At 44.4% G+C, this 27,702-nt stretch overlaps 2 protein-coding genes across 6 annotated transcripts in view; one reads left to right on the top strand and one right to left on the bottom strand.

Annotated features, from left to right (window-relative positions):
• rtn3 (reticulon 3) overlaps positions 1 to 19,733 on the top strand; it is a 33,097-nt gene extending 13,364 nt beyond the window's left edge. For 3 of the 5 annotated variants that reach the window (XM_045701315.1, XM_045701317.1, XM_045701316.1), the window contains 6 exons: positions 13,296 to 13,503; positions 14,268 to 14,406; positions 15,633 to 15,702; positions 17,909 to 17,955; positions 18,662 to 18,720; positions 18,878 to 19,733. In XM_045701315.1, coding sequence (XP_045557271.1) covers positions 13,296 to 13,503; positions 14,268 to 14,406; positions 15,633 to 15,702; positions 17,909 to 17,955; positions 18,662 to 18,720; positions 18,878 to 18,926 — 572 coding nt within the window. In that variant the 3' untranslated portion in view covers positions 18,927 to 19,733. Of the gene's footprint in view, positions 1 to 3,273; positions 5,821 to 13,295; positions 13,504 to 14,267; positions 14,407 to 15,632; positions 15,703 to 17,908; positions 17,956 to 18,661; positions 18,721 to 18,877 lie in introns of all 5 variants that reach the window. The other 2 variants (XM_014155628.2, XM_014155629.2) reach the window with 1 other exon arrangement.
• A 2,100-nt stretch (positions 19,734 to 21,833) lies between these two features.
• On the bottom strand, positions 21,834 to 27,313 carry LOC106577527 (zinc finger translocation-associated protein). Its single transcript, XM_014155626.2, has 5 exons — positions 26,813 to 27,313; positions 25,805 to 26,329; positions 25,161 to 25,502; positions 24,427 to 24,918; positions 21,834 to 24,325 (listed from the first exon to the last, which is right to left on the bottom strand). The coding sequence occupies exons 1-5, from the start codon at positions 26,946 to 26,948 to the stop codon at positions 23,835 to 23,837; spliced, it is 1,986 nt and encodes a 661-aa protein (XP_014011101.1). The 5' UTR covers positions 26,949 to 27,313; the 3' UTR covers positions 21,834 to 23,834.
• Positions 27,314 to 27,702: the final 389 nt, after the last annotated feature.

Below are 27,702 nucleotides of genomic sequence, written 5' to 3'. Positions count from 1 at the left end.
AAATATGGTGGTGGGTCTTTTTATGTTATGGGATATTTTATTTCCACTGGTCCTGGAGCCCTTGTTAAGGTCAATGGCATCATTAACTATTTTTAGCCAAAATCCTGGTTGTCTCTGCAAGGAGGCTGACTCTTGGATGCAAGTGACTCTTCCAGCAAGACAATAACCCCAAGCACTAATCAAAATCCACAAAGAAATGGCAAATTAAACACAAAATCAATATTTTGCAAGGGCAATCTCAGTATCCGGACTTGAACCCCATTTGAGTACATGTAGCTTGAAATGAAGTAGGCAGTCCATAAGCGCAGACGAAAATAAAGCATTTTTTTATTTACCTAGGCAAGTCAGTTAAGAACAAATTCTTATTTACAATGCCGGACGAACCTGGGCCAATTGTGTGCCGCCCTATGGGACTCCCAATCACGGCCAGATGTGATAAAGCCTGGAATCGAACCAGAGACTGTAGTGACACGTCTTGCACTGAGATGCCGTGCCTGAGACCACTGCTCCGCTCTTAACTCTGGTTATTAAGGATCTGGAAAGATTCTGTATGGAGGAATGGTCTAAGATCCTAACCAACGTGTCCTCCAATTTCCTAAAACATTTTAGAAAAAGGCTTGTTATCCTCACAAGAGGAGGGTGCTAGTATTGAAAACTGGGGTGCCAATCAATGTTCCCTCTAAATGTTTTTGACACTGAGCAAACTTTAACGTTGTGAAAATTCTGTACAACTTGCAGCGCACGTTTGCTGTGAAAACTGAGGGTGTACCTGCTTTAAGTTACAGTTTTAACAGTGGCCATGTAGGCTACTGTGGCTATTTTGATCATAATGTAGGTCTAACAGAGTGGCTTACAATCAAAACAATGGAGAAAATCCATCCCATAACATTTTAACATGGAAATAGCTGTTGTATCATTCAGCCTACAGTAGCAGCCAATGTGTGGTGTTCAATGTAGGCCTACATTCCATTAGACTTTTGAAAAACACTTGCAGGGCTTGACATTAACCTGTTTATCTCCTTGTCCTTCAGACAAGGAGGCGACTGAAAATGTTTTTGTTTGATGAAAGATACAACTTTACAAAATAAAATACATTTATTATTCCCATACCATTATTACAGTGAATCAGACAAATTATGCTACCCCCTGCCAATTAGCTACTTAGCTTATTCAAGCCTGTCTCAAAATACAACACTGCCCCTTTAAACAAAAAAACATCTCTTTGCCTGACTCGCTTTTCCTAGAAATGTACACATTTTGTGCTCTTGTAGGTAGCAGTCACCCCCATTGCTGACTACAAATGATCTATAACTGGGATAATAACTGAACAAAATGTGCATGTGGCTACAGGCATCTCTTGCTTTGATCTCAAACTCAGGACCACAGGTGTAAAAACAACATTACAGTTCAAAGTAAATGGCACAGATCCATATATGGCAATGGTTAATTTGCAATAGGTCTACTGCAGCTCTGATTGGTTATGCCACACGTTCTGTGGAGAGTGCGGGCTGAGTGGTGCGCAATCGAATCCTACTCAGATGTGTTCTGCCTACAACAAAATCTCTTGCATAGTTCATTTTTGTTTCGGTATCTTGCGTTGATTCGATCCCAATTGCCACACTAAAGAGAAACGTTTATAGTATTAACTAATAGGGACCACTCTAGAAAGTTGAGTGAAGTTCAATCTCGTACCCCTCTCTATGGGCTGTAATTGTTCTGCGAGGCAGTCCCGGGCTATTGCGCTCCTGCGCACAGTTTAGAGGGCACATTGGCAACAATCATTTTGACCTGTCTTTTTTAGATATTTTTTTTCTTGTTAAAGGGCAACTCCACCACTTTTCAACCTAATTTTCATTATCTCAGCACAATACCAGTTTGTACATATGTGAAAACGGCGCATTTCTGTTTTGTCGAAAAAGAACCCAATGACCTCATCAAAAGCTGAAACGTTTTAAAACCAGTGATTTTTCAAATACAATGAAATTTGCGGTGACGTGGTGCACAAGAAAATACCGTTCCTCCGGCTAGAAACTCATTGAAGGGTTTTGAAAAGCCCAATTTTTCTTACTTTTAATCCTACCGTGTGATGTCACGGAGAAGCATTATTTTAGGGCCGTTCTTATCTTTTTGACCACAGATCATAGAATTGTGCCATTTTCACATATCTAGACACTGGTATTGTGCCGGAGATCATGAATATGAGGTTGAAAAGTGGCGGAATTGCCCTTACAAAATCTCTTCCTCTGGGCAACTTTATTAGTATAATATAATTTCCTAATTCTTTAGGGAGCAGACAATATAGCTCAGTATTGGTATTATTTTATACTTTCTTTTTTTTGCTCAAATTTATCAATGGTGCCAATAATTATGGAGCCCACTATGTGTTAATTAGACCATTATGGAAATAGTGTATTATCATTTAACTCTTTTATACCAGGCTGCAGTCACTTGACCCTAGTCTCTGGCCCATACATTGCCTTGAGAGTTCAAACAAGGAGTGTTTATCCTATGTGACCTTTGCTTCCGGACTTGTCTTCCAGGCACGTTTTATGTCTCGTCCCCGTTGTGTCACATTCAGTTCTATGGTATCATCCCTGTGGTCTTTTATGTTAGTCTTCTGGCGATGTGAGTTAGTGCTCAGTGGTTCTCATGAGATCATTGATATAACCCAGATAGCGGAAGGAATGATGAGGGAAGATTTTGTGTATTAACCAATCTTGTAAATTCAGATGTGATAACTTTGGGTGGTGAGTTGATAGGGCTGCCAGATAAACAGAGCGGTTTGTGATTTCCCATGTTTTTTTCAGTAATAAAGTGCCATGTATTTTGTAGAACATGTCAGACAGAGTACCTGATTAACAAAACCCCAGCCATATTCTATGCAGCTGTAAATATATGAATATGCATTTAGATATATGAATATACAACCACAGGGCACACAGTTGTATAACAGTATTGTTTATATATGCAATTTTGTTATTTTGTTTGGAGCTGCTTCATTTCGACCATGCAAGTCATTTCGAACGTTGCCTCATTGAAAATGCTCTTCAATGGCAACAACTTCAGATGTTAAGTCAGCATGCAGACTGACACACCCTCATCCATTGCTGCAGTTATACAGTGCCATGCAATGCATGACTGCTTGGGCTGCAACAAAATGGCCTCCGCCGAATATAACTGGAAGTGCATGGGAGTTTGAGTGTGTCTGTGATTTTTATTCCCTCCCTCCTTTCTCCTCCTTCCCCTCCTTACCTCTGTGCATGGCCGATGCAGACAAAAGAGTGGTGCTGGGCTCTGACAAGCCCTCCTCAGAAGCCGTGACCACCTCCCTTCGCTTCGCCGGGCCTTCTCAGTCCGGCTCGTTTTCGCCCGCTAACTATGGGAGCGAAGCATCATCAGGCCCGTCTGATGGAAAGCCAGATTCGCCAATTGTGACATCCCCCGTGTCTGAAAGGATAAAGGCACTGGAGGCCCTGGCAGCAAAGAAGGAGCCAGAGCCCAAGACCGATGGAGGCTTTCCTCACTTCAAAGAGCGCCACTATGAAAAGTCTCCTACAGAGGTGCCGGCAGAGACCACCTCATCCTTCCAGAAAAAAGGAGCCTCCACTGATCAGGATTCACCAGAATCTCCCTTTGAGGTCCTGGGAGAAGCACGGCAAGGGAGTGATTTTGAAGATACCGCAGACTGGATGAGAGCTCACTTACCCCCTGTGCCTGACTTTGAGGACAAAGTAGATTCAAACAAAGATGCTCTTGTGTTAGAGAACGATGGCAAATCCCAGGATATAAAAGGGGAAGATAAAGCTATAATTGATGTTCCAGAGGCGTTTGCGTGTGTCCCTGACGCTTTCATGGACTCTCCCATCGAAGGGCCTAAACTTAAAAATGTGTTCAAAGATCCTGCGCAGCAGTCTAGCGTTGAGGACGAATCTGAATTTGACCTGAGCTTCCTACCTACAGCATACATGACAGACACCCAAGGCCCCTCTGACCTTGACTCTGAGCTCCCTGCCTCTCCTGCCCCTCCTGCTGGTTTTAACTCTCCCCCTTCCTCTGACTCAAAAGAGAAGGACTCAAAGACCAAGCAGGCCCCATGGGGTGATGAGGTAGTCGAAGTCGACAGCTCAGGAGACTCTGATGACACTGTCATTGAGGATGCGGTCTCCATCCTTGCCCCTTCCTTCCCTGCCCCCTCTTTGTCAAGTGATACTGCACCTGTCCCCAACCCCTCTGTTCCCTCTCTCCCTACTGAAGAAAAGGAAACTCCTCCAGCAAAGCTGCCAATGCAGGTCCCTACCATCAATGTTATTGAGACAGACGAGCCGAATTACAGCGATGAGGAGATGGAGATGGAAGTGGAGGAAGAGGAGGAGGAAAGTTCTGAAGTTGTGAAAGAGGCACCAAAAACCCCTGAGCCACAACCAGATGTGACTAAAAAGGAATTCTCCAAAATTCCCCCCTTAGAATATGAGGGCTACTCTCCTCCCTCCTCTCCTGTCGACTCTGATGCTGAATACTCACCTGAACACAAGATCTTGAAATCTGAACGCGATACGGATAATCAAAAGACAACACTATCTAATGATGGGATGCAAAGTGCTGCTGTGTCAAAGAGCTCTAGTTCTGAGGTGTCACAAGCCCAGAAAGTTGAGTCTGATAAATCACCGACCCCCAATGAGTCTAATGAAAAGTCTTCTCCATCCACTGCCAAACCTTCTGAGAAAACCGCAGAGAACCTTTCAGACTATGATGATGATGACTGGTCAACTGACGCACAAGAAATTTTAGTGAAGTCTAGCTCTGCTAACGTTACTTCTCAGGATCCTCAACTTCACCCCACATCCAAGTTTCAAGAGAACCCCAAGTCTGATATTATACAAGATTATATGCAGACAGTTGAGCTCTCAAAATCCAACTACATGCAGGATGACACAATCCGTAAATACGACAGACAGTCTTTTGAGGACGAAGACGCACTGCCACCCACGGATGACACCATTGACAATAAAGAGCTGAACTTTGACACCGTACCAGAACCTTCTCCCTCAGATCCAACCTCTCAGATCCATATCGGAACACTACTCCCTCAAAACAATACAACTACCATGATCTCAGATTTTGAGAATCTCACCTCAATGGATGAAGATTCCTTCCCCAAGCCAGTCGGTGGCCAGCCATCTCCCAGGGAGTTTCCCAAAGATCCATTCTCCTCTTTCCAGAGCGAACCGCCTGGCAACACCATGGAGCCCAAGACTGAGAAGAAACCTAACGATGACATCATTGCTGATCACATGGTCAACAGCAAGACTCTCCCACCACAGGAAGCTGTGGCGGAGAAGGACACTAAAGCAGGACACCATTCACCAGACAATACCAGTGATCCAGAAAGCATTGAGCCCGACTGCTCTGTCTCTGGTGCCACGGACAGCTTCGTCGAGTTCATGAGGGAGTGCCTGAAGTCACGACAGGACGAAGATCCAGAAGACCTCCGTCAAGGTCTAACAGCCAAGGATGAGTGTCCTCCCTCCCAGTCCACACCAACCATGGTCATGGATCTGGAGCAGGAACAACTCACCATCAATGCCCTTAAAGAGTTGGGCAGCAGCCAAGAAGAGGGGGATGACCTTCAGTCTAGTATCAAGGCCTCTGAGAAATCCCAGTCTTCCTTCACCTCAACAACCTCCGACCATCCTTCTCCCCAAAACAAACCTACGTCCGACAGCGCGTATTCCAAAGAGGTAGAGGCCATCGACGTGTGGGTGGCCGAGGCCTACCACCTTGCAGAGCATGTCTTGGCAGCAATACTAACACACTTGTCAGGTAACATGCCTCCCCTCTGGGCTCTATGCCTGCTAACCTCACGCAAGCATAGCACAATGACCACACTCTTCCTCTCTCTCACTTGCACCTTTCTCCTATCGTCTGGTCCTCTTATTCAAAGTGTGAGTACACTAACTATTTAACACATGGATGCATGTGTCTGAGAATTTTGATAACACCATTTAGATTTTGGCATTTTTCCTGATACAGCATCATGGCTGTATTACTTACAGTACCAGTTTAAAGTTTGGACACACCTACTCATTCAAAGGGTTTTTCTTTATTTTTACTATTTTCTACATTGTACAATAATAGTGTAAACATCAAAACTATGAAATAACATATGTAGTAACCAAAAAAGTGTTAAACAAATCAAAATATATTTGAGATTCTTCAAAGTAGCCACCCTTTGTCTTGATGACAGCTTTGCTATTGGCATTCTCTCAACGAGCTTCACCTGGAATGCTTTTTCAACGGTCTTGAAGGCGTTACCACATATGCTGGGCACTTGTTGGCTGCTTTTCCTTCACTCTGCGGTCCAACTCATCCCAAACCATTTCAATTGGGTTGAAGTCGGGTGATTGTGGAGGCCAGGTCATCTGATGCAGCACTCCATCACTTTCCTTCTTGGTCAAATAGCCCTTTGACAGCTTGGAGGTGTGTTTTGGGTCCCACTAAGCACAAACCAGATGGGATGGTGTATCGCTGCAGAATGCTGTGGTAGCCATGCTGGTTAAGTCTGCCTTGAATTCTAGCAAAGCATCCCCACACCATCACATCTCCTCCTCCTCCATGCTTCACGGTGGGAGCCACACATGCAGAGATTATCCGTTCAAAAACACAGCGGTTGGAACCAAAAATTTCATATTTGGACTCATCGTACCAAAGGACAGATTTTCACCAGTCTATTGTCCATTGCTCATGTTTCTTGGCCCAAGCAAGTCTCTTCTTCTTATTGGTGTCCTTTAGTAGTGATTTCTTTGCAGCAATTCGACCATGAAGACCTGATTCACGCAGTCTCCTCTGAACATTTGATGTTGAGATGTGTCTGTTACTTGAACTCTATGAAGCATTTATTTGGGCTGCAATCTGAGGTGCAGTTAATTGCCAATTTCTGAGGCTGATAACTCTCATCAAATTATCCTCTGCAGCAGGGGTAACTCTGGGTCTTCCTTTCCTGTGGCGGTTCTCATGAAGAGACAGTTTCATCGTAGCACTTGGTTTTTGTGACTGCACTCAAATTTCTTGAAATTTTCTGTAATGACTGACCTTCATGTCTTAAAGTAATGATGGACTGTCGTTTCTCTTTGCTTATTTGAGCTGTTCTTGCCATAATATGGACTTGGTCTTTTACCAAATAGGGCTATCTTCTGTATACCACCCCTACCTTAATGCATTTGATTGGCTCAAATGCATTAAGAAGGAAAGAAATTCCACAAATTAAGTTTTAACAAGGCACACCTTAATTTAAATGCATTCCATGTGACAACCTCGTGAAACTGGTTGAGAGAATGCCAACAGTGTGCAAAGGGTGGCTACTTTGAAGAATCTCAAATATAAAATGTATTTTGATTTGTTAAACACTTTTTTGGTTACATGATTTTTACTTACATGATTCCATAGGTTATTTCATAGTTTTGATGTATTCACTATTATTCTGCAATGTAGAAAATTGTAAAAAATAAAAACCCTTGAATGAGTAGGTGTGTCCAAACTTTTGACTGGTACTGTATGTGCCAGACTGAAATCTGGCTCTTACAGTCAATCCTTATGAAGGTCTCCACGTTCACAGACAGAGTGTAGCTGTCCCAAAAGTAAAGGGGCAAACTATACTGGTGTGTGTGTGTGTGTGTGTGTGTGTGTGTGTGTGTGTGAGAGAGAACATGTCAACTGTATGTATTCTAAAACAATCCCCTCCCTGTTTTGAGGCTTTGACCCTGTACCGCCCCCCCCCCCCCATGTCCTTAAAAGCTTGGTAGTAATCATGGTCGGACAGTGGGTGGTGGGGAGTTCAAACATGGTGTTCCAGTGTCTGCTTGCAATGCCCCTGGATGTCAGGCGGAGCAGTCGATCCACCAGTGTTGGGTTTCTGCTTAGGTGCAACTTTCCATACTACACTGCACTTAGACAGGACAGGAGACGATCATTCCAGAGACGCGTGATCATTTTGAAGGCGCAGACTTTACTTGACCTTTTATGATGGTCATTATTATCGACGAGCTGGATTGGATATTACAAAAGCATGACCCGACACGTTGAAGGAACTGCAAAAAATAACAACAGCTTACTCGTGCTTTGTCCAACTCCCCTGACTAACGTTGCCATGCCAGTTTGAGTTGGCAAAAGCCCATACAGAAGGGACCAGGCTAGGGGGCATTGGTCCTCTTATTTTGTGTGACAATTGTCACTTGGCTCAGAGGCAGGGTGCCAACCGCAGTAATTAGCTGGATGTCATAAGAGGTTTTATTGCCCTCTTGCCCTCCTCTTGAGTCTTGGCACAGCCCTCCCAACTTCCTCTAGAAAATGATACACGTAGAATAATACATTTTTCTTGTGACCTTCCTTGATTTTAATAGCACAAAGGACACAGTAAATACGTGTTATATACACTGAACAAAAATATAAACGCAACATGTAAAGTGTTGGTCCCATGTTTCATGAGCTGAAATAAAATATCCCAGAAGTGTTCCATGTGCACAAAAAGCTTATTTAAAAAAAAATGTTGTGCTCAAGTTTGTTTACATCCCCGTTAGTGAGTACTTCTCATTTGCCAAGATAATCCATTCATCTGCGATTTTGCATATCAAGAAGCTGATTTAAACAGCAGGATCATTACACAGGTGCACCTTGTGCTGGGGACAATAAAAGGCCACTCTAAAATGTGCTGTTTTGTCACACAACATAATGCCACAGATGTCTCATTTTGATGGAGCGTGCAATTGGCATGCTGACTGTAGGAATGTCCACCAGAGCTGTTGCTAGAGAATTAAATGTTAATTTCTCTACCATAAGCTGCCTCCAATGTCATTTTGGAGAATTTGGCAGTGAGTTCAACCGCAGACCACGTGTAACCACGCCAGCCCAGGACCTCCACATCCAGCTTCTTCCCCTGCGGAATCGTCTGAGACCAACCACCCAGACAGCTGATGAAACTGTTTGGACGACCAAATAATTTCTGCACAAACTGTCAGAAACCGTCTCAGGGATGCTCATCTGCATGCTTGTCGTCTTCACCAGGGACTTCTCCTGACTGCAGTTTGGCATCATAACCGACTTCAGTGGGCAAATGCTCACCTTCGATGGCCACTTGAAAGCTGGAGAAGTGTGCTCTTCACTTGGATGAAGCCCGGCTTCAACTGTACCAGGCTGATTGCAGATGACGTGTATGGCGTTGTGTGGGCGAGCGGTTTGCTGAAGTCAGCATTGTGAACAGAGTTCCCCATGGTGTCGGTGGGGTTATAGTATGGGCAGGCATAACCTACAGACAATAAACACAATTGTATATGACAATTTAAATGCACAGAGATACAGTGACGAGATCCTGAGGCCCATTGTCATGCCATTCATCCGCCGCCATCACCTCATGTTTCAGCATGATAATTCAAGGTCCAATGTCACAATGATCTGTACACAATTCCTGGAAGCTGAAAATGTCCGTTCTTCCATGGCCTGCGTACTCACCAGACGTGTCACCCATTGAGCGTGTTTGGTATGCTCTGGATCGACGTTTACGACCGCATGTCCCAGTTCCCGCCAATTTCCAGCAACTTCACACAGCCATTGAAAAGGAGTGGGACAAGATTCCACATGGCACAATCAACAGCCCAATCAGCTCTGCGAAGGAGATGTCGTACTGCATGAGGGAAATGGTCACACCAGATACTGACTGGTTTTCTGATCCACGCCCCTACCTGTGACCAACATATGCATATCTGTATTCCCAGTCATGTGAAATCCATATATTAGAGCCTAAGGAATTGATTTAAATTGACTTTTTTCCTTATATGAACTGTAACTCTGAAAAATCTTAAATTGTTGCGTTTTCTATTTTTGTTCAGTGTGAAAAGCTTGAATACGGCTCTTATCTGAGCTTCATCTAGTTTATATATCACATCTGCCAATATAACATGCCTTATCAATGCTGTCATTATTACCTACTGGCTTACAAGATGTGACATATACTCTATAAACACACTAGGTCATAACTAACTGTACATTTTGTGTAACCGTCTGTGATTTGATTTAACCCAAGGCAGGGTGGCCCTCTAATTCACAGTGTAGAGTTGAAGCAGATCAGCTCCCCCCAATAGGGAACCCCTTTCTATGCTATGCCTGCTCAGTGCAAACATGAAATCCAAACCTGGCACACACAAAATGGTATGTAGACAGGAGTTAAAGGCAGGATGCCTGAAGTATGGACTCAAACATGTTCATGTGCTGCGAGCGTAACCTACACCACGGGCACACTATGGAACTGTAGGTCATCACTGAGGCAACCAGTAACTAGGGGAAAGTTTACACCATGCAGGAGTCGTGGAGGGAATTATAATGAAGCATTACAGTTAGCTACTGTTAAAGAAGTGCTTTAGGATAATACATATAGATGGTATAGTGCATATTTTCTTCTAACATATCAAATAATAATGCACTCTTAATTATTTTTACTAGTGGTTTCTGTATACTTAAAAGACCAAAATTCAAGTAGCATAGCTTACATTTTGGGGCTTATTTTCCCTCAATCTGCTCTTTTAAGTACCCCGTTTCCCTCTTGAACCTTGTCCTTTCCCTCAGCCGCTAACCATTCTATTTTAGTCATCCTTCCGCAGTGTTGCTGCCTCAACTCAGTGGTTTATTAGGCGGGGTATGCCTGGCTAGGTGAGTTAAGGTTACTTTAGTGGGTGTAACTACCTGTTTTAGTTGGCTTGGCTCCATTGATAATGCGGAGTGGACATACCAGTTCTCCCTCAAAAGGCCTCAACAAGAAATGGTCACACTGACGGTGATATGAATCGGTCATCCTCCCAAATAGGGTACACATTTGAACAGTGGCCAGAAAAGGCTCTTCTCTCTTGGGCTAGTGAGAAAATCTTGACTTCTGCCAGGCCTTTAAAGATTAGTTCAAATCAGCCAGTCCATTTGTAGTAGGAAGATTTGTGTTAATCCTGTGTGTGTGTTTAGACTGGGAGGGATAGGGCGGGGACCAGCCAGTCATTGTCAGTCGGGAGGGAGTGGATCATGTCAATACGTGAGTCAGACTTATTCACCCATGCCAATGTATATAATCACCTATGGTATTTGACTTGCTTTAGAAGCTGGTTTAGCTTTGCAGGAGTAAAACATTGAAATCTGTTGCCAGGCTATGTTATAATGGGGTCACACACATTGACGCAAATAGACGCGCGCGCGCGCACACACACTGGAATGCAGGCAATGTGGTGTGGTGCCTGTACCTTTAAGAGCTGCTCACTGCACAGTGAGGTAGAAAGCAGGCCACTGCGTCTCTGCTGCCACTGGGACTCGCTGCTAGATCTGGAGCCTATAACGCAGAGAGAGAGGGAGGGAGGGAGGGAGTGATGATTAACGAGGGCCGTCAGCCCAGGCTGCCTCCCTGTGGGTACCAGCAAAGCATGCTGGGAGGGACTCAGACCCCTGCAGTGCTGGGCGAGGAAACCCCACTCATTCTCTGAGCACCGCTCACCAGCCAGTCAGGCAGCATCAGGAACAATGGAGTGCTGTCTGTGTCCTGCTACAAGAGGGGCGCTGCTTTGCTTCTCTGCTTTGTCAGGATGACTTGTCTGTAAACAATTTTTTTCACTGTGCCATGCAGCTGTGCTCCACATTTGAACTGATACACAATATTGCTCCTAACTCTCTATTGTAGTATATTTTGATATTTAATAATGGAAATTTAGATTTTTGTGAACCTAAAAAAAAAAGTTGATTTTTATTACATTTGTTGTAGCAAAACTAAACTAAATTGGAGGAAGGGTTAAAGAGAACTATGATACACCAAGTTTCCTAATCTATTCACTCAATCCTCCCTCCAATAAACCCCACATAGTTGTCTAGAATTGGAAATCTTTATATCATTTAATAATACTGAAGCCTAAATGGTAAGTGAGCATTTTAATCATGGAAAACTAACCAGCTGCAGTGTAGCCTAATTTCACAACACAATCCTGTTACTGTAACAGGATAGAGTTAAGTGATCCTGTTTTTTGTTGTTGTTGTCTCTACTCAATCTCATGTACATGAGTGCCTCAACTATGTGCAGCCCTGGATCAATTCCTATTACCCTTCTGTAGCGTAGCCCCACGACGAAGCTGCTTACCAGCTCATAACATATGCTGATACTAATCGTAGCTGCCTTGTTTTTTTTATACAAGCCCTGCCCGCGGGACATGCTACATCTCCTCAGTGTCTGTATGTGGGACCAGATGATGCAGAGCCACAGTAGCTCTCTCCCTGCTGTACATTACATCTTAGTGGAGCATGAGTCACTCTCTCTCTCACACACACACTCGCAGAGTTAGGTAATGGTGGGCGAGCAGTGTGCCAGGCACCTCCCATCCCAGAAACGTGTGTGTTTTGTGTGTGTGTGTCTCTGTGTGCCTTCTGTATGTCTGTTTGTGTAGCCTATGCACAGGGGTAGAAGCAGTGCTCTGTCCAGCACAGTGTGGAATGAACAAAATTGGGGATGAAAGGAAGAAGTGGTAAAAAAGTGGGCGTCTCCGTTCCCTACGGTTTCTCCAAGAACCTTTTCTTGGTAGTCAGCCCAGCCTGCCACCACCGGTGTCAAAAAACGTAGAGAAACCTTCGAAGAAGAGTGAAACGGAAACGCCAACCAAATTGCATTAATGGATCGTCTGTGGAGTGAGGGGAGGGTTGTTGTGTGTGCCGCGCTCTCTGCTCTGCTTTCTCTGCCCCTTAATTGGCTGAAACGCACAGCAGCCCAGGCCTGGAGCCCGAAGAGGCGTAGTCCCATGTGGAGTCAGTCATTTGATACAAGGTTTCTTTAAATGCGCCCTTTTTATGCAAAGGATGGAGTGTGGATATTTATGAGCCCAATAAGAGGGTTTCGTAACAACACTGTATAAGGAATATCAGTTCAGTTTGTATGCACACACAAACATATACAGGGTTGTGGGGGCAGGTGTGGTAACAGTATCTAATGCAGTCTGTATACAGTATGTTATTCTTAGACTGTAGTTGCCAGAGGGGGAAAACACAGCATTTTTATTTATAGGTTGGCGGTTGGATATCACCATTTTCTGGTCTTGTGTTCCAAATGTGTGTTGTGCAATAAGCAACTTGAATTCTTCCCTCTTGTCTCCCCCCCCCTAATCTCATAAACAATAATGCCCTCTCACCCGCTTTCCACACACTAAAACATGCACTCATACAAACACACATTTTCCTTCCATTAAACACACACACACACCTTTCTGCTACACCCTTTCTTTCACCCACTCTAGTCAAGGACTTGGTGCACTGGCGAGACCCCAAGAAGTCTGGCGTGGTGTTCGGCCTGTCCCTGCTGACGCTCCTGTCCCTGGCGGCGTTCAGCGTCATCAGTGTGATCTCCTACCTGCTCCTCGCCCTGCTCTGTGTCACCATCACCTTCCGCATCTACAAGTCCGTCGTCCAGGCCGTACAGAAGTCCAACGACGGACACCCCTTCAAGTAAGGCGGCACACTCCATATGGAAACTTGCGATGCTACTAAGTATTGTATTCATTAGAATGAACGTGGAAAACTATTAGAACGGACGGTGAACAAGCCAGTGGTAAGAGGTTGCTTGGTAGGAGTGGTTGTTTTGACAAAACGTCTAGCTGAGTAGTCGCAACTAGGGCCAGGAGTTTTTTTTCCTCACCACATGACCAGAAAAAACAAAATTCCCTATTTATATGTTGTCATTGTTACCATTGCTCTTTTTATCTCCAGCAGGATGTTTGCTTGTCATCACAACCCCTGCCTGAGTAACTCATTTCCTGCTGGATTTATTAATAGAAACATCATGTATGGTCCAGGCAGAGTGGGAGGGGGGCTTATTTCAGTACAGAGCAGCACAGCCCAGTCAAACACAGAATAATGACTTCTTATTTGTTTATTTATTGAACACTTATTTTACCCGGCAAGTAGATTCACCTGGTCAGTCTGTCATGGAAAGAGAAGGTGTTCATAATGTTTGTACACTCAGTATACGCATATGAAAACAACTGCTGGAGTAGGAAAAAAGCCAACCAGAGAAATCTTCAAATCCAGTGACTTGAACAAGTTATAAAATGAAAGCGGCTCGGGTTGGCTGAGCTGATTTTAGCACTTCTTAGCAGGTTAGCATTAAATGATCAAATAAAAGCCGTTGTCAGAGTTGACGTATAGCGGGTTAGCCTGATTTTTTTTTGAGTTCACAGCGTCACACTCCTCCTGTGGTTGGTTCTCTTCAGGGCTCTGATGGAGAAGGATGTCAGCATTCCTCCCGAGACCTTCCACAAGCACGTTGACGTCAGTTTGACCTACATCAACCGGTTCCTCAAACAGATGAGCAAACTCTTCCTGGTCGAGGACCTCATCGACTCCCTGAAGGTGGGTTTAAGTGTCTGTCCAGCTGCCTGTCAGGCGGTTCACCCCCTGTATCTGAGCCTCTGACTATGATAGATATGTTGGTAGACCAGTGATCCATTCCGTTGTACCCTGGTGTGTGGGTGCAGCGTTTTGCCGTTTACCTCGTTCATAAATCTACGTACACAACCCTAAACTAGGTATCGGGCAAGACGGTCCTAAACAGGTGACAAACCGGACTTGTTCCCATAGGCCTATGTCTATTCTTTCCCCCTTAAACTCTCCTCTCCTGCCGTACGATCCTTTGTGTTGACTCTCACGCAATCTGAACACTGAGCGATCCCTGCTGTGTGTGTCTATAATAAGCCTCTCCACCACCAACCCTGGTCATATAGTTAGTAACTCAACCCTATTGTATGCTGCAGCGTTAAAGTGTGACAGTGATCAACAGTAAAGCTCTTCGTCATGTGACCATGACAGAGAGCGGGAGAGCTTACGGTATGTCAATGGCATGCCCGTGTGCGTCAATCACACAGGGCAGGCGCGACACTAGCCCTGGCTTAGCTCTGCGGCCATCCGATAGCAGCTAGCTAGCTGACCCAGAATGCAGCTCACAGCTAGCTCTCTGTGGAGCGAGTGAATAGGAGGGGAGGGAAGAGAGGAGAGGAGAGCTACTGCCAGTCTTAACACTTCATTATAGCCCAGCCAACCAGACATACCAGCCCATCAGTCCAAGACGACTGTTGCTGGTCGATCCCATGCCCACTCATGCAGGGTTATTGCTCCTTGCTGTGGCTCCACTCCCAGCCTATTACATCAACATTCCATCCCTTCCCTAGCTGGAGGTAGAAGTAGCCCCTAACCACAGATCTAGGATCAGATTATCCTACCTCCCATGCCATTGCATAAACCAACAATGGGATTACAAAATTTTACAATATTTGACCCTAGAACAGTTGTTAAGGGGCAACTTCTTCTTAATCCTCCTATAATCCTCCTGAGTATGGATACAATGGGTATGTATAAACCGAGGATGAATTTGGGAGGATGCAGCTGTACCTAACTTTCAGATAGAAATGTAATGCATAGAAATGACACGATGATAGAAAACCGTGCCTGTTCTACATTTCACTCTGCAACGTTTGAACCGCTTCACCCCTCTGAATAGGCCCCAGGCACCCAGTGTTCTAATCATTGACTTAATATGGCATCATTGGCTCTGACCCGGGTCTGTTTTCTTCTTCTCCCAGCTGGCTGTAGTGATGTGGCTGCTGACCTACGTAGGAGCCGTCTTCAACGGCATCACCGTCCTCATCCTGGGTAAGAGGCTACATCAGCACTGCACTCAGCACTGCACTGCAGCCAATCAGAGTAGCAGCTAGGGCCCTGAGGGGAAAGGTTTTGAATCAGCAGCTGAATGATTGATTGCAGCTCAGTGATTGATTGACAGGTCTGAAACCCTACCATCTCTGTGACTCAAAAATATCCTGCTCCTCCCCTGACAATCACACCCTCAGTGATCAGTTGAGAGGCCAAACTGTTAAGAATGTGGCTAGGATAGCACATGACAATGAGGAAATTAAATTGAAAATGGGAGGAATAATATTGTTTTTCACAATAACAATTAGAATTTTCTACCTTGTCGGTTAAGAAAAAAAAACATAGTTCAATTGCACGTTAAATTCTCATTTTCTTTTTTTACACAAATAATGTGATCACAATAATGTAGTACAATTACACATGTGAATTTATATTTATCTTTTAACCATTTTCTTTCTCAATATTGCAGTGTTATCTGGTATGGTATTGAACAAGAACTGTAATCTTGAATATTCAAACTGGAGTTTTGGTTTGTCGTATGTTAACATAAAAATAATATTGCTAATATTTTGGCATCTATATATATTATATCTACTGTGTGTTTGTGTGCGTAATATAGATAGATCTATATATCCATAAATTGCAGCCCTGAATCTGCAATAACAATGTAGCTCTGGTGATATGTCATATTTGAACAGTTTGGGTTGGAATAGTGGTCTCCCACCTCTTCTTTCATAATAGCTACTTCATACAAAAACATGTTTTTTTTTTTTCAAGCTACTCATATAAAATTAGATTTTTTTGTTGTTGTTATTCTGTAGGCCTAATTTGATGAATAGAAACAAAGAACAGCATTGCCTAGATGATGTAACTGCGTTTTGGTTCTTCAAACCACACATTTTGGGATACCTAGTCAGCTGTACAACTGGAATGTGTCTTCCGCAGTTACAGGACTAGGCTGCTATAAATGAATGTCTAATAAATGTTTAATTGTCATTCTGTTGAATAGTGGCCTATTTAACAACACACCACAGTGAGTCGGCTAAATGTATTTGACAGCAAATCGTGAAGAAACAGAATAATCATGAAAAGTAAGAGGAATAACAAGTGTGGACTTAGCAAACACGTGGCTTGACTGTTCCGCTTCTTACCTGACATGGAATTTTTCTGGCGCCGATGTTTAAAGTGCCAGTCGGTGTCACCATGAAAATGTTTAAAACTTGTCTCAGTAGCATACATATTTGATGCAACGAGGGTAGAAATGGCTTATTTGGTCGTTATTACTTACCAAACAAAGCAGAGCTGTTTTTATCAAGGTACGCACATCTTGTGCTTTTTCATTTTGCTGCATAGGTGCATACAGACACAAAATAATTTCACAGATTTAATCATGTAATATTTGCACGCCTATTTTGAAAGTGGGGATGCAGTTGCTCTATTGCTCAGGCGCCTGTGGACGTACAGTAACTGTCAAATGCTCAAATGTTTCATGCATGTTTAAACCAACCTGGGCAATGGGACACACTTGAAAGGGGGTCGAAGTTCATAAAATGTTTATCATCAAACATTTTCCTTTACATTTTTTATTTATTTTTTAAAATGTTAGTTCACAATCTCACTGGATTACTAAAAACCCAGTCCCAGCATTTTTACTGTGCAATTACATCGCTATAATGCTTGGTAAATGGCATTGTTTAGAATAGAAGCTCAAGACAATTGCTGAGACTAGAACACTGTGTGGGTCTTGTTAGCGTGTTGTTAGCGTGCCACACTTGTTCAGTGTCCACCAGTGACCTTTTCCTATATTGACATGACTGATGACAGTCGGAGGTCACTGGCGGCACAGACTGTGGCCTTCAGATGATTGGCTCATTAGACCAGCACTACCCAATAGCCTGCTGCTCTGACGAACACTGTATGTGAGGAATATTGATCTAAACTTGCTTAATGGCGTGTCACGACATCGCAGTTTACAAGGTGTTACAGCCTAATTGGTTGTTTTTTGTGGGGGGATTTCTTACTAGTAAAATGTTCTGCACTGTCCTTTGTCTACCTCCCTGAAAGCGACTTCATTATTATTATTATTGTTATGGACTATAAATGGTCACTTTATATAGTCCTGTGATGCGTTGTGCCTTTTGTCGAGGTCAGTTGCTAGTTGTTATTTTTGTTATTTCAAAGTTTTTTTTCTTTCTCTCTCCTCCAGCTGACATCCTCCTATTTGCCGTGCCCCCGTTCTATGAGAAGAACAAGGTGAGAGTCTGACCCTTGACCCTTTTGTCTTCTTATAACATCAAAGAAGTAGAGAACTTTTATTATCGCGTTACGTGCTTTAGAACTATGTAGCGATGAGTCATGCTGGTGAATCATACCATTTACCGAGAGCTTAGACCTATATATGGTTCTGGATCACCCGTGAACAGTGATGATGATGATGATGATGACATCACTTTGCGGGCACGTACAAGTCATCACCCACCGCTCCACTCTGTGTGACCTCACCGGATGACCGGGCTCTCTGAGTCGTTGGAGGCTATTTTTGCATACTTATCGTCATCATAGGACAAGGCTGATGGGACAAGTCACTTTGCTGTCACAGTTACAAGATGGCTTTAAGTGTCCAGTTGAATAAAGTCATCACCTTTACTTAATATTTCCATATCTTTTCCATGCTTACTGTGAACTGTAGAGGTCTGTTGAATTCACGGAGGCCTAGATTAATGGCAGCGTTTTACTCGTCTAAACACACACGCGGTAACCATAACAACCCCTAATACCATAACAACCGTAATACGGTAACGGTCGTGGCATCTGTCTACTTGTGTTTTTTATCTCGTAACTCATTTTGTGTGAACAATGAGGCATTGTTTCATGTTATTCGGATGAGGTCTGTTTTTGACCCAGATGATCTGTAATTTAATGTAAAACTCACTTTTGTCTTCCTCTCTTTCTTCCCCAGACCCAGATTGATCGCTACATGGAGATTGCACGCACTCAAGTCAACACCACAATGGCAAAGTAAGTGTTCCCAACCAAAACTGTTTAAATGCCAACAGGATGTCTCCGATTACAATCTACCTAAACTAACAGTTTCATATACGATATCAGTGGTGCCAGGTGATCAGAGATGTGTATGTTGATGGTATACATGTTCTCTTTACCTTTTCTCTTCCAGGTTGCAAGAGAAACTCCCTGGAGCCGTCAAGCGTACGAAAGCTGAATGAGCGGCCCGCAGACATCTTCATCACCATCCTCATCACATTTATCCCATCTTAAATCCCCTCCTCCCTGCCCTCCCCCCCTTCTCAGTCCTCCTCCCCCTATCCACCCTCTAACCCCACTCCCTCCCTCCCTTCCACCAACCATCATACCATCTGCACTGAACCAGCTAGGTAGAAGAAAACAAAGTATTGCTACTCAATATTCAATGTAAACCACGCAGCTTAACTAAGAGCATTTAGAAAAAGAACTGCGCCTACTGTGTCGACAGGAAACACGTCTAGCGGGAGGAAATGATGTAATGCCGTGGCAGGTCGCCTGTCTTTGGGCACACTAAAAATGATGCAGGGGTCAAGTGAACTAGACGGAATCTATGACCTGGTTTTGTAGTGTACAGTTGGAGTGTGTAGGGTTTATCATTGACGAGTAAGGATGAGTGTTAGTCTCGCTAAAAAAGCAAATGTCTGTACTTTTAACTAATATATTTAGCTGAAAGTAAACAAAACAAGTAGAAAAGTAAAACACATAAAAAGAGCAAAATGATTTTAAAAACGTACCTTTGGGTGTAAATTGTGGCTTGTCTTTTTCCTGCTCTCTCGCTCTTTGGCAGTTGTATGGATAAACAAAAAAGATATCAAGTTTGTGTTTGGAACGTGGTACTGGGATTTCACTGTTACGGATTGGCCTGTTTTGGTGTTATTGTGTTTTGTTCACCTTAAAGGCACTTATGTATGTATAACGTTTCTGCAATGCACTGAACTTTTTTTTTTAATCCCACGAGCAGGTTTAAATAAAAGGATTGGAACACTGAACCAGCTGTGATACTTTTGGTCTAGTTCACCCTGTTTGATTTGAATGCATTTGGTATAATCTTTCTGTATATACACTACAACGGGCTCCCTCTTTCTCTGCTGTATGAAACAAGTTAGCCTTGCTTGTTATAAAAGGAGAACTCCCTCTTACAGCAGTCATAACTTGTTTTTTGTCGCAGCTGTTCAAGTCGACATCAATGTTTCACAGTCACCTGTAAAATGTATATTATTACTATTACTGATATGATTCTTATTGCTTATAGGATTGCTGCTTTTCAGCCTCGTAAAGGCTCCATAAAGCTTCATAGTTGCTTCATGAAGCTTCATAACCGCTTGATTTCTCCAGTGAGACCTCTTGGATATGGGTTCAAAGAGCGACCAGTTTTTGACAGTAGCTGGACGTATTAACTATGACGGAACGATAGATGCGAGAAAAGATTTGGTGGGTGTTGTAATGGGTTTTAGTTAATTTTTTTCTTTGAATGCCATGTAGCGCATATCATTGCATGAGCTGGAAACATTCGCATACTTTTTTATGTAGGCTGTATCATATTCTTAACCCATTTTTGTTTTTGTTTATAAGATGATCATTATTTGTGATTGCTTAAATTGTGTTTTGGTTTCAATAAAAACAATAGTCATCTATTTTAGGGCTACTTCTCTGCAATGGCAAAGTGTCTTCGAAAGGGATTTTAGAAATTGAATTTGAAAAATATTAAGACTGTTCCTATTCTGATCGTCAGTACTCCTAGACAATGTGCTCAAAGTAAGTTGGCACCTCCGTTGTAATTTTTGGGAGGAATCCCTCTACATTGGATGGTCACTAAAGATAAAACAATGTTGTAACATAAATTATACAATGACCATTTCGCATTGCCTCAATGCATCTTCTACTACTACTACTACTACTCAAATGTATGTTAACTGCTGAATGTTACCCTGCAACATTGATAGAACATTCCTCCCCATGCATGAAAACCAGTGTTTCGCAGTGGCCCTGATGTTGTCAGTGTACACACCGCCTCACAGAGATGTGGCGCAACAATGCTTATTGGTTCCCTTGTGCATACGTGTCTCTGTATCCAACTCTGTGGCAGTTCATTCAAAGGTTCATTCATAAGGTCTAACTCTACCCTCAATTCATCGAGTCAAGCCATTGGATATGTTTGTTCTGGATGTTTGTTTTTCACATGCGCACACATACCCGCTCACCCACAGTCGAACGTATCCAATGTCTGCAAACCAATGTGTCCTTGTGATGCTGGACTAATTATACATTCAGTTGCCATGATGACCTCATGGTTAGAAGGTGTTCCAGACAGTCAGGCTTTTCATGGGCGCTCCCCCTCAACCTTTTCATTGAAGGCAATGCTACCTATGTTTTCAATCGATTAATACAGACCTCTTACTTTAGTGTCTTTATTCTTCCTTTGTCAATTACAATATAATTCTACATTTTAAACTGGTTTCCTTCAAGCATGTATTTTTTTTCCTCATTTTTCCTGCAGTTTTTTTCCTTTCTTGGAGGGGGTTGGCAGGAGTTTATTTCTTCTTCTTTGGCATTCTTTGTTTAGCTTTTGACTATATTGGTAACTAGGTGTGTTAACTAACATCTCCAGCTCTGTCTGTTAGCAATGACTTTTGATCACATTTTGGAGCTTTGGGGGGGGGGGGAAATGAAGAAAATGTGCGAAAAAAAAATAACTGTGGTCCCTGTAGTGATGTTAAAGTGGAATTAATAAACATATGTCAAAGGACACCGCTTTGGCTGATTTGTTTTTCCATCTGTGGTCTGCTCTATAACATTTAAACATTACAGCATGTCTGAACCACGGGGAAATACATTTGTGTCAAGATTGAAAACAAGATTGAGTCTAGCATTCGCGCTCCCGTCTGGACAGAGGGATGGGATGGTGATATGAGTGGTTTTGATAAGAAGATAATACTGCAGCTACTCATTTTAGACCAGGTCTGCATGTTGAGATAACACAGACATGGTAAACCCAATCAGCAAATGTATTGCTTTATGAGTTAGTGCCTTCTGTCTGCAAATGACCGAGTCAATTTTTGCCATAATTTCCCAGAGAACCAGTCAGACAATATTATTCGGACACTTTTTTTATTACAAGTATCATTTATGACAGAATGCATGTCTCAACCTTTCACCATGTACAGACGAAATGCAGAGCGGATACTTGAAACATGAAATTGAGGAAAGATGAGGGACTCAGTCCCTAAATAAAACTGAAGATCATTGCTTGTGTCCTCACCCAAGCCAACTAAGTACCACCAAAGGGTAATTTTAACGTGCCCCTTATACACACCGACACAAACATACACGTAAATCATTGCAACAAACAAGGTTTATTCTGATTTATTCAATCACATATTCACCATATTTAAGTTCTATTCATATTTAAATAATAAGTGCTGAGTCACTCAAAGCTTTTAACCTTTCTGTGGCCAACGTGGCTCAAAGCCCAGATGTAATAAGTATTTCACCACTCCTTGCCCATTCCCTGCATGCTAAAAAGACCACTGCACAAACTGGGGCTGTGTCTGAAAACATTACTAGCTGTCAAATCCTTGCTTCCTCTCCTTGTTTCCTCAATTCCTATTGAAGTGCATTAGAGGAGAGGCTTCAAGGTCCCTCTGGCCCTGCAATGCGCTTTGAGAGGAATTCATGAAACAAGGACGGAGAAAGCACAGATTTGACTGGTAACAATTTCAGATCCAGCCCGAGTCACCAATTATGCCAGTGTAACCGATGTGAAATGGCTAGTTAGTTAGCGGTGGTGCGCGCTAATAGCGTTTCAATCGGTGACGTCACTCGCTCTGAGACTTGAAGTAGGGTTGCCCCTTGCGTTGCAAGAGCCGCGGCTTTTGTGGCGCGATGGGTAACGATGCTTCGTGGGGTGTCAGTTGTTGATGTGTGCAAGGGTCCCTGGTTCGAGCCCAGGTTGGGGCGAAGAGAGGGACGGAACCTACACTGTTACACCAGCTTAGGTTAGAGAAAGAGAGTGGTATTGGACACTTATGTCCCTCCTCTCCACATAACTGGAGAAATGCTGCCATCTGGTTCTTTGAACAAATGAATTAGTCAATGGGTTGTAAAGTATTATGTTTCGTGTAGTAATTTTGATGCTCTATAACCAACGAGCGAAAGAGCGAGCACAGATGGAAAATGGACAATCCCTGAGTTGTGCTTTTCCTGGTGGAGTGATATTTTAAAGATCACTGAAATAAGGGCAACCGAGGCGCTCATTTCATAGGTGGTCAACTTGGCAATTTATTTCCTGACGCTGTTGTAATAGTTTAATTTTATTTATCACTTTGTTGCATAAACCTTGTAATAGGTGAGTTACTGAAATGGAAATCTTGCATGTGACATCTTGTATAAATATGCTCTCTTATAAAACGCCTAAGCCATTCCAGGCAATCCCTCCACAATCATGCATGACTTCAGAATTGCCATGCAAAATGAAATTTAAGTGGCATCGTTTAATTTGATCAACGAAGTAGACAAAATGGCCGCAATTACAAACCCTTTTGTAAAAAACATGTCTAAAAGTGCTTGTAAAAAAAAAAAACATTCAAATATTGAACACTATAAAATAGATATTTTTTTTGTGTGTGAAACTTTTTGCTAAGGAGACTCATGAGAAGCATAAATAGTTGCTGGCCGGTGCAACAATAGTACTGTGACACTGAAAAAGACATGCAAGGTAAGATCTTCTCATTCAAGAATGAGAAAAATGTATGGAGGAAGTCCATTTACCTCATTGTAAACAAGGAATTTCTGAAATAACTTGATGTATTTGACGTAAGTGAATAAAGATAATCGCATCTTTAAGTGGCGTTCATTGTCTTAAGCAATAAACCTCAAACACCCTCTCATTCAATCACCTACACACCCAAAGCTAGGTTTAAGTACATTTTTGGGACAGAAAGTGCTATATTGTAAGCTCCCTGACACATCAATCACCGACTGTGCCAGACACCACTCACGACAGGGCTCTACCAAGCCTCATGTTTCTAACTTCCTGAGAAAGAGAGACTTGGGGTTGGAGCGGGGAGAACAGAGAACAACCGTGCCTCGTCTTAACTGACAAAGAGGCTGGCGGCCGTCTCTCCGACTGCCGATTGTCCGTGGTCCTGGGAGGAGAAACAGTCGTCTGAGTGGACGAAGTGCAGGGCTGTCTGGTTGTAGCTGAGCAGGGCTTGCTGTCTCTCGTCAGGGCTGTACTCCAGAGAATGAGGGTGGACCTGCTGGATGTGTCTCTTGATGGTGCTGACTTTAAGAGTGGCTAATGTCGCCCCGCACACCATACAGATCAGCCCGTGTCGCCGGCAGTCATAATCCATCAGGAACTCCATCCGCCAGCGCACCTGGTAGTTCCGCCGCTGGTCCTTGCCCGGGTAGTGTCCGTGGCGTCCCAGAGTGGCAGGTATGGTGGCGACCGCCTCCTCCTTCTTCACTGTCTGGATGGCGGACATCTTGGAGGTCCGGTGGTTGTTGTTGTTGTCGGGTGCTGCCTTTTCACCCATCTCTCCTGCCACATGGACTCTGATGATGTCACTGGGGTCCACTTCTGTTGGGGGTGGGGGTGGGGGGGGGGGCAAAAACCACTTGGTGAATCACTTAGTATTTCAATTTTTTTCTTAAATTTTTTGGGGAACTTGTAAGTTTTACCTTCTTTCATCTGCACGGCCAGGTGGTCTTCCGTGGGGGCCTCTTTGGTCCAGGCCTCGGCCATGGCCTCTCTCTCCTCCCGGGCCAGGCTGGTGGTCTCAGGGTGGCACTCCTGAATGTGGTGCCGGAAGCTGCTCACCTTGGCCACGGGCAGGGCCTGGGAGCACACCATGCAGAAGGTGCCACGACCCTGAGGCCCATAGGCCACCAGGTAGTCCAGGCGCAGGCGCCAGGGGAAGCCCCCGCGGAGACGCCTCTTCCTGGGCTGGCGGAGAGGGGGTATGGGGCCGGTCACCTCTGGAGCTCCAACACCACCTCCATCACTGCTACCAACCATGTCATGTATCTGGGACAATTCCTCATTGTTGTCCTCGCCGATCTGGATGGTCTCTAGGTCATCAGAGAAGAAGTCCACCCCAGCCTCTCTCTCGTCTTTGGTGTTGGGCTCCGATTTGATGAAGTCGTTCAGAGGGTCAGATTCTGAAATTGGGGCTTGTGGTGGGGGTGGGGAGAGAGTATATGAGTGAGTGAAGACATCAATAGGGAATAACAGAATATCAAGCGCTTTTTCAACAAAAGCTTTTAAATTCGGTGCTGAAAAGATTCCACTTAACTCTTTCTAGCGTTATACAAGACACAAGACATATTGCATATACAAAACTAGAGCCGCAGTGACAGAATGCCTTTTTCCCTGTGCTGTTATACTCAACTACGGCCCTCCTCCCCTGTCTCACCATGCGTCTGAGCCCAGGTCTGCAGGATGCAGTGCTTCTCCTCCGAACTGTAGACCAGCGACTGAGGATGGATGTCCAGCACGTGGCTCTTGATGTGGTCCAGGTGGAGCGAGGGCAGTGGGTGGCCGCACACCATGCACACCAGCCTGCCCACCGCCGCCTGGTACTCCATGAGGAACTCCTGTCGGAACCAGGCGTGGAGCGAGTCGTTCAGGTAGCGCTCCAGGGTCTGGGCCGAGGGCCCGGGGAGCTCCTCCTGCTGCTGGCGGGGGGCCGGTGTAGGGGGAGATGGGGTGGTGGACCGGGGCTGGAGTTTGGGGGTCACCATACCATCGGGTTTTCCTGTGGGAAGAGATGGAGGGGAAATGCAATTGAAATGTATGTTCATGTGAATCACGAAATAGGCCACCAAGGGAATGCCTTACTACTACACCAAGCTACTGCACAAAGACATCACCATCTTACATTACTGTAAAAGTGGATGTTAGCAGCACGGGTATGACTGTACAACATACACACTTCTTATCAGACATGCTCATACTGCCACCAAGCGCAAAATCCTGAAACTCAATAATGTTATCATAAAACTAGGCCAATGTCATTTCATTCCATCCCCCCCCAGTCTCCAGAAAACCCCAACCCACCGGTGGAGCGGCGTGCGCAGTCCAGCAGCTGCTCCTCCTGACCCTGCGAGACGGCGCCCACCCCTCCGGCCGGACAGTACAACCTCTGGCCCCCCTCCAGACTCAGGTGGCTCTCCCAGCCCGAGCGAATCACCTCCTTGTCGGACACACTCCACAGCAGGGAATCTGGGTGCTTCTGTCGAATATGCCTCTTGATGGTGCTGAGTTTGAGAGTGGCCAGCGAGCTCCCACACACCATGCAGATCATGCCGTGACGACGGGGGTCAAAGTCCATCAGGAACTCGCTGCGCCAGTACTCGTGGTAGTAGCGCCGGTGGTCCCGGCCCGGGATGCGGCTGAAGCCGGGACGGGAGGCGCGTTGGACTCTCTCCTTGATCCCCGAGGGGCCCGGGACGGGGGACAGGAGAAAGGGGGAGTCGGGACCCTCTGTGACACTCCAGTAGCTGGTGCCCGGGGAGCAGAGTGGGGTAACCATCTCCTCATCGCCGTCATTGTCCACGTGGCCATTGGTCAGATCGTCTTCCTCTAGGAGGGAGAGAGTGTTAAGAGATGCACTTACAGTAGGTATTGGTTATATAATGAAACTGCACATTTCAAAGCTTTTAGCCTACAATTCAAGGCCTATTTCTCAGATGGCTGGTGGCACATACTCTGCCTGACATTCCAGATATTCATTCCGCTAGAAATATGATGAGGCAAAAATAGGGATTCATAATAATATCGTTAATCTGTGGATAAAATTGCGGACAGCACCACAGCCATCAGAGAGGGGGAAGCGACTCCATTTAGCCGATTTAGCCAGCCGCTGGTTTCCGCTGGGTGGCGACTGTGCATCACAGCAAGCAGCCAGCATGCTATTTTGCCTTTGTTTATAGTGGAGCCACTGACACAAGAGGGCATGCTGCTAGATGGAATTGTCCGTCACACGGATTAACTGTATCTAATGGTGGCGGGCGGATGAGGGGTCGAGTGTCCATAATCTCGAAACAAAAACATGACAATATTTACCTCTTGAACAGTGTCCCAAGTCACTCGGCTCTCGTGTTGCTTCCTCCTCTCCGCTTATTATTAATGAGAGAGAATTTGTCTGCTCAGCACACGGGTGGACCACGGGCTCGCTCTCCCCCGTCTCTTTCTCTTCCATTACTCTGCAACGTTACACTATTTACGATTGCCTTCAATTCGCCTTGATAAACCAGGGAGGCACGGTATTTTTGGAGAATCATTCGGCACGCGTTTTGTAAGCTATCTAGAACACGTTCGGACCCATCGCTTTTTGGGTGCCCCCGTGCTGTCTTTATAATGTGCCCCTCGTCCCCCCACGCGCTCAGCTCTGGAGCCAAGTTAACTTTTCATATATCAGCTCGACATTTGGTCGGTCATATCCTTCTTCGAGTCTGCGGGTGTGAGTGTCTCTTGTGTATGGTAAGCTATAGCGGCCTCCTGTATGTATTTTAAGGCTCTGCTTGTCTTCGGGGTAGGGAGCCGAGCTTGGGGCCCCTGGGGCTCCTTAAGGGGCTCCTGGGTAAATTTAAAGAGACAGTAGCGGCATTCACGCAGCGACACGCAGACCCGGGGGCCAGATCAATGATTTACAGTGTTTATAGAAAGTCCACAACCCCCCCTCCTCCCCCCTTGGATTTCTTCACATTTTATTGTGTTACAAAGTGGGATTAAAAAAATTTTAATTGTAATTTTTTTGTCAACAATCTACAAAAAATATCATAATGTCAAAGTAGAAGAAAAAAGTTGTAAAAAAATGTGATTAATGAAGAAAAAAAATATACATATTCACACCCTTAGTCCATACATGTTAGAAACACCTTTGGCAGGGATTACAGCTGTGAGTCTTCATAAAAGCTTTGCACACCTGGGTTGTACAATATTTGCAGATTCTT

Source organism: Salmo salar, chromosome ssa18 (assembly GCF_905237065.1).
Source record: "Salmo salar chromosome ssa18, Ssal_v3.1, whole genome shotgun sequence".
In the NCBI taxonomy this organism is placed as follows: domain Eukaryota; kingdom Metazoa; phylum Chordata; class Actinopteri; order Salmoniformes; family Salmonidae; genus Salmo; species Salmo salar.
Note: the sequence above shows the minus strand (reverse complement) of the source record. Positions and strands in the feature narration are given on the sequence as shown.

What these genes read in the sequence shown, in the direction of transcription:
- LOC106577527 (XM_014155626.2), bottom strand. Translation starts at nt 26,948, where the DNA reads ATGGAAGAGAAAGAGACGGGGGAGAGCGAGCCCGTGGTCCACCCGTGT. An exon ending in GACCTGGGCTCAGACGCATG is followed by an intron (nt 24,919 to 25,160) that starts GTGAGACAGGGG and finishes CCCCACCACAAG; the next exon opens with CCCCAATTTCAGAATCTGAC. An exon ending in GGCCGTGCAGATGAAAGAAG is followed by an intron (nt 24,326 to 24,426) that starts GTAAAACTTACA and finishes CACCCCCAACAG; the next exon opens with AAGTGGACCCCAGTGACATC.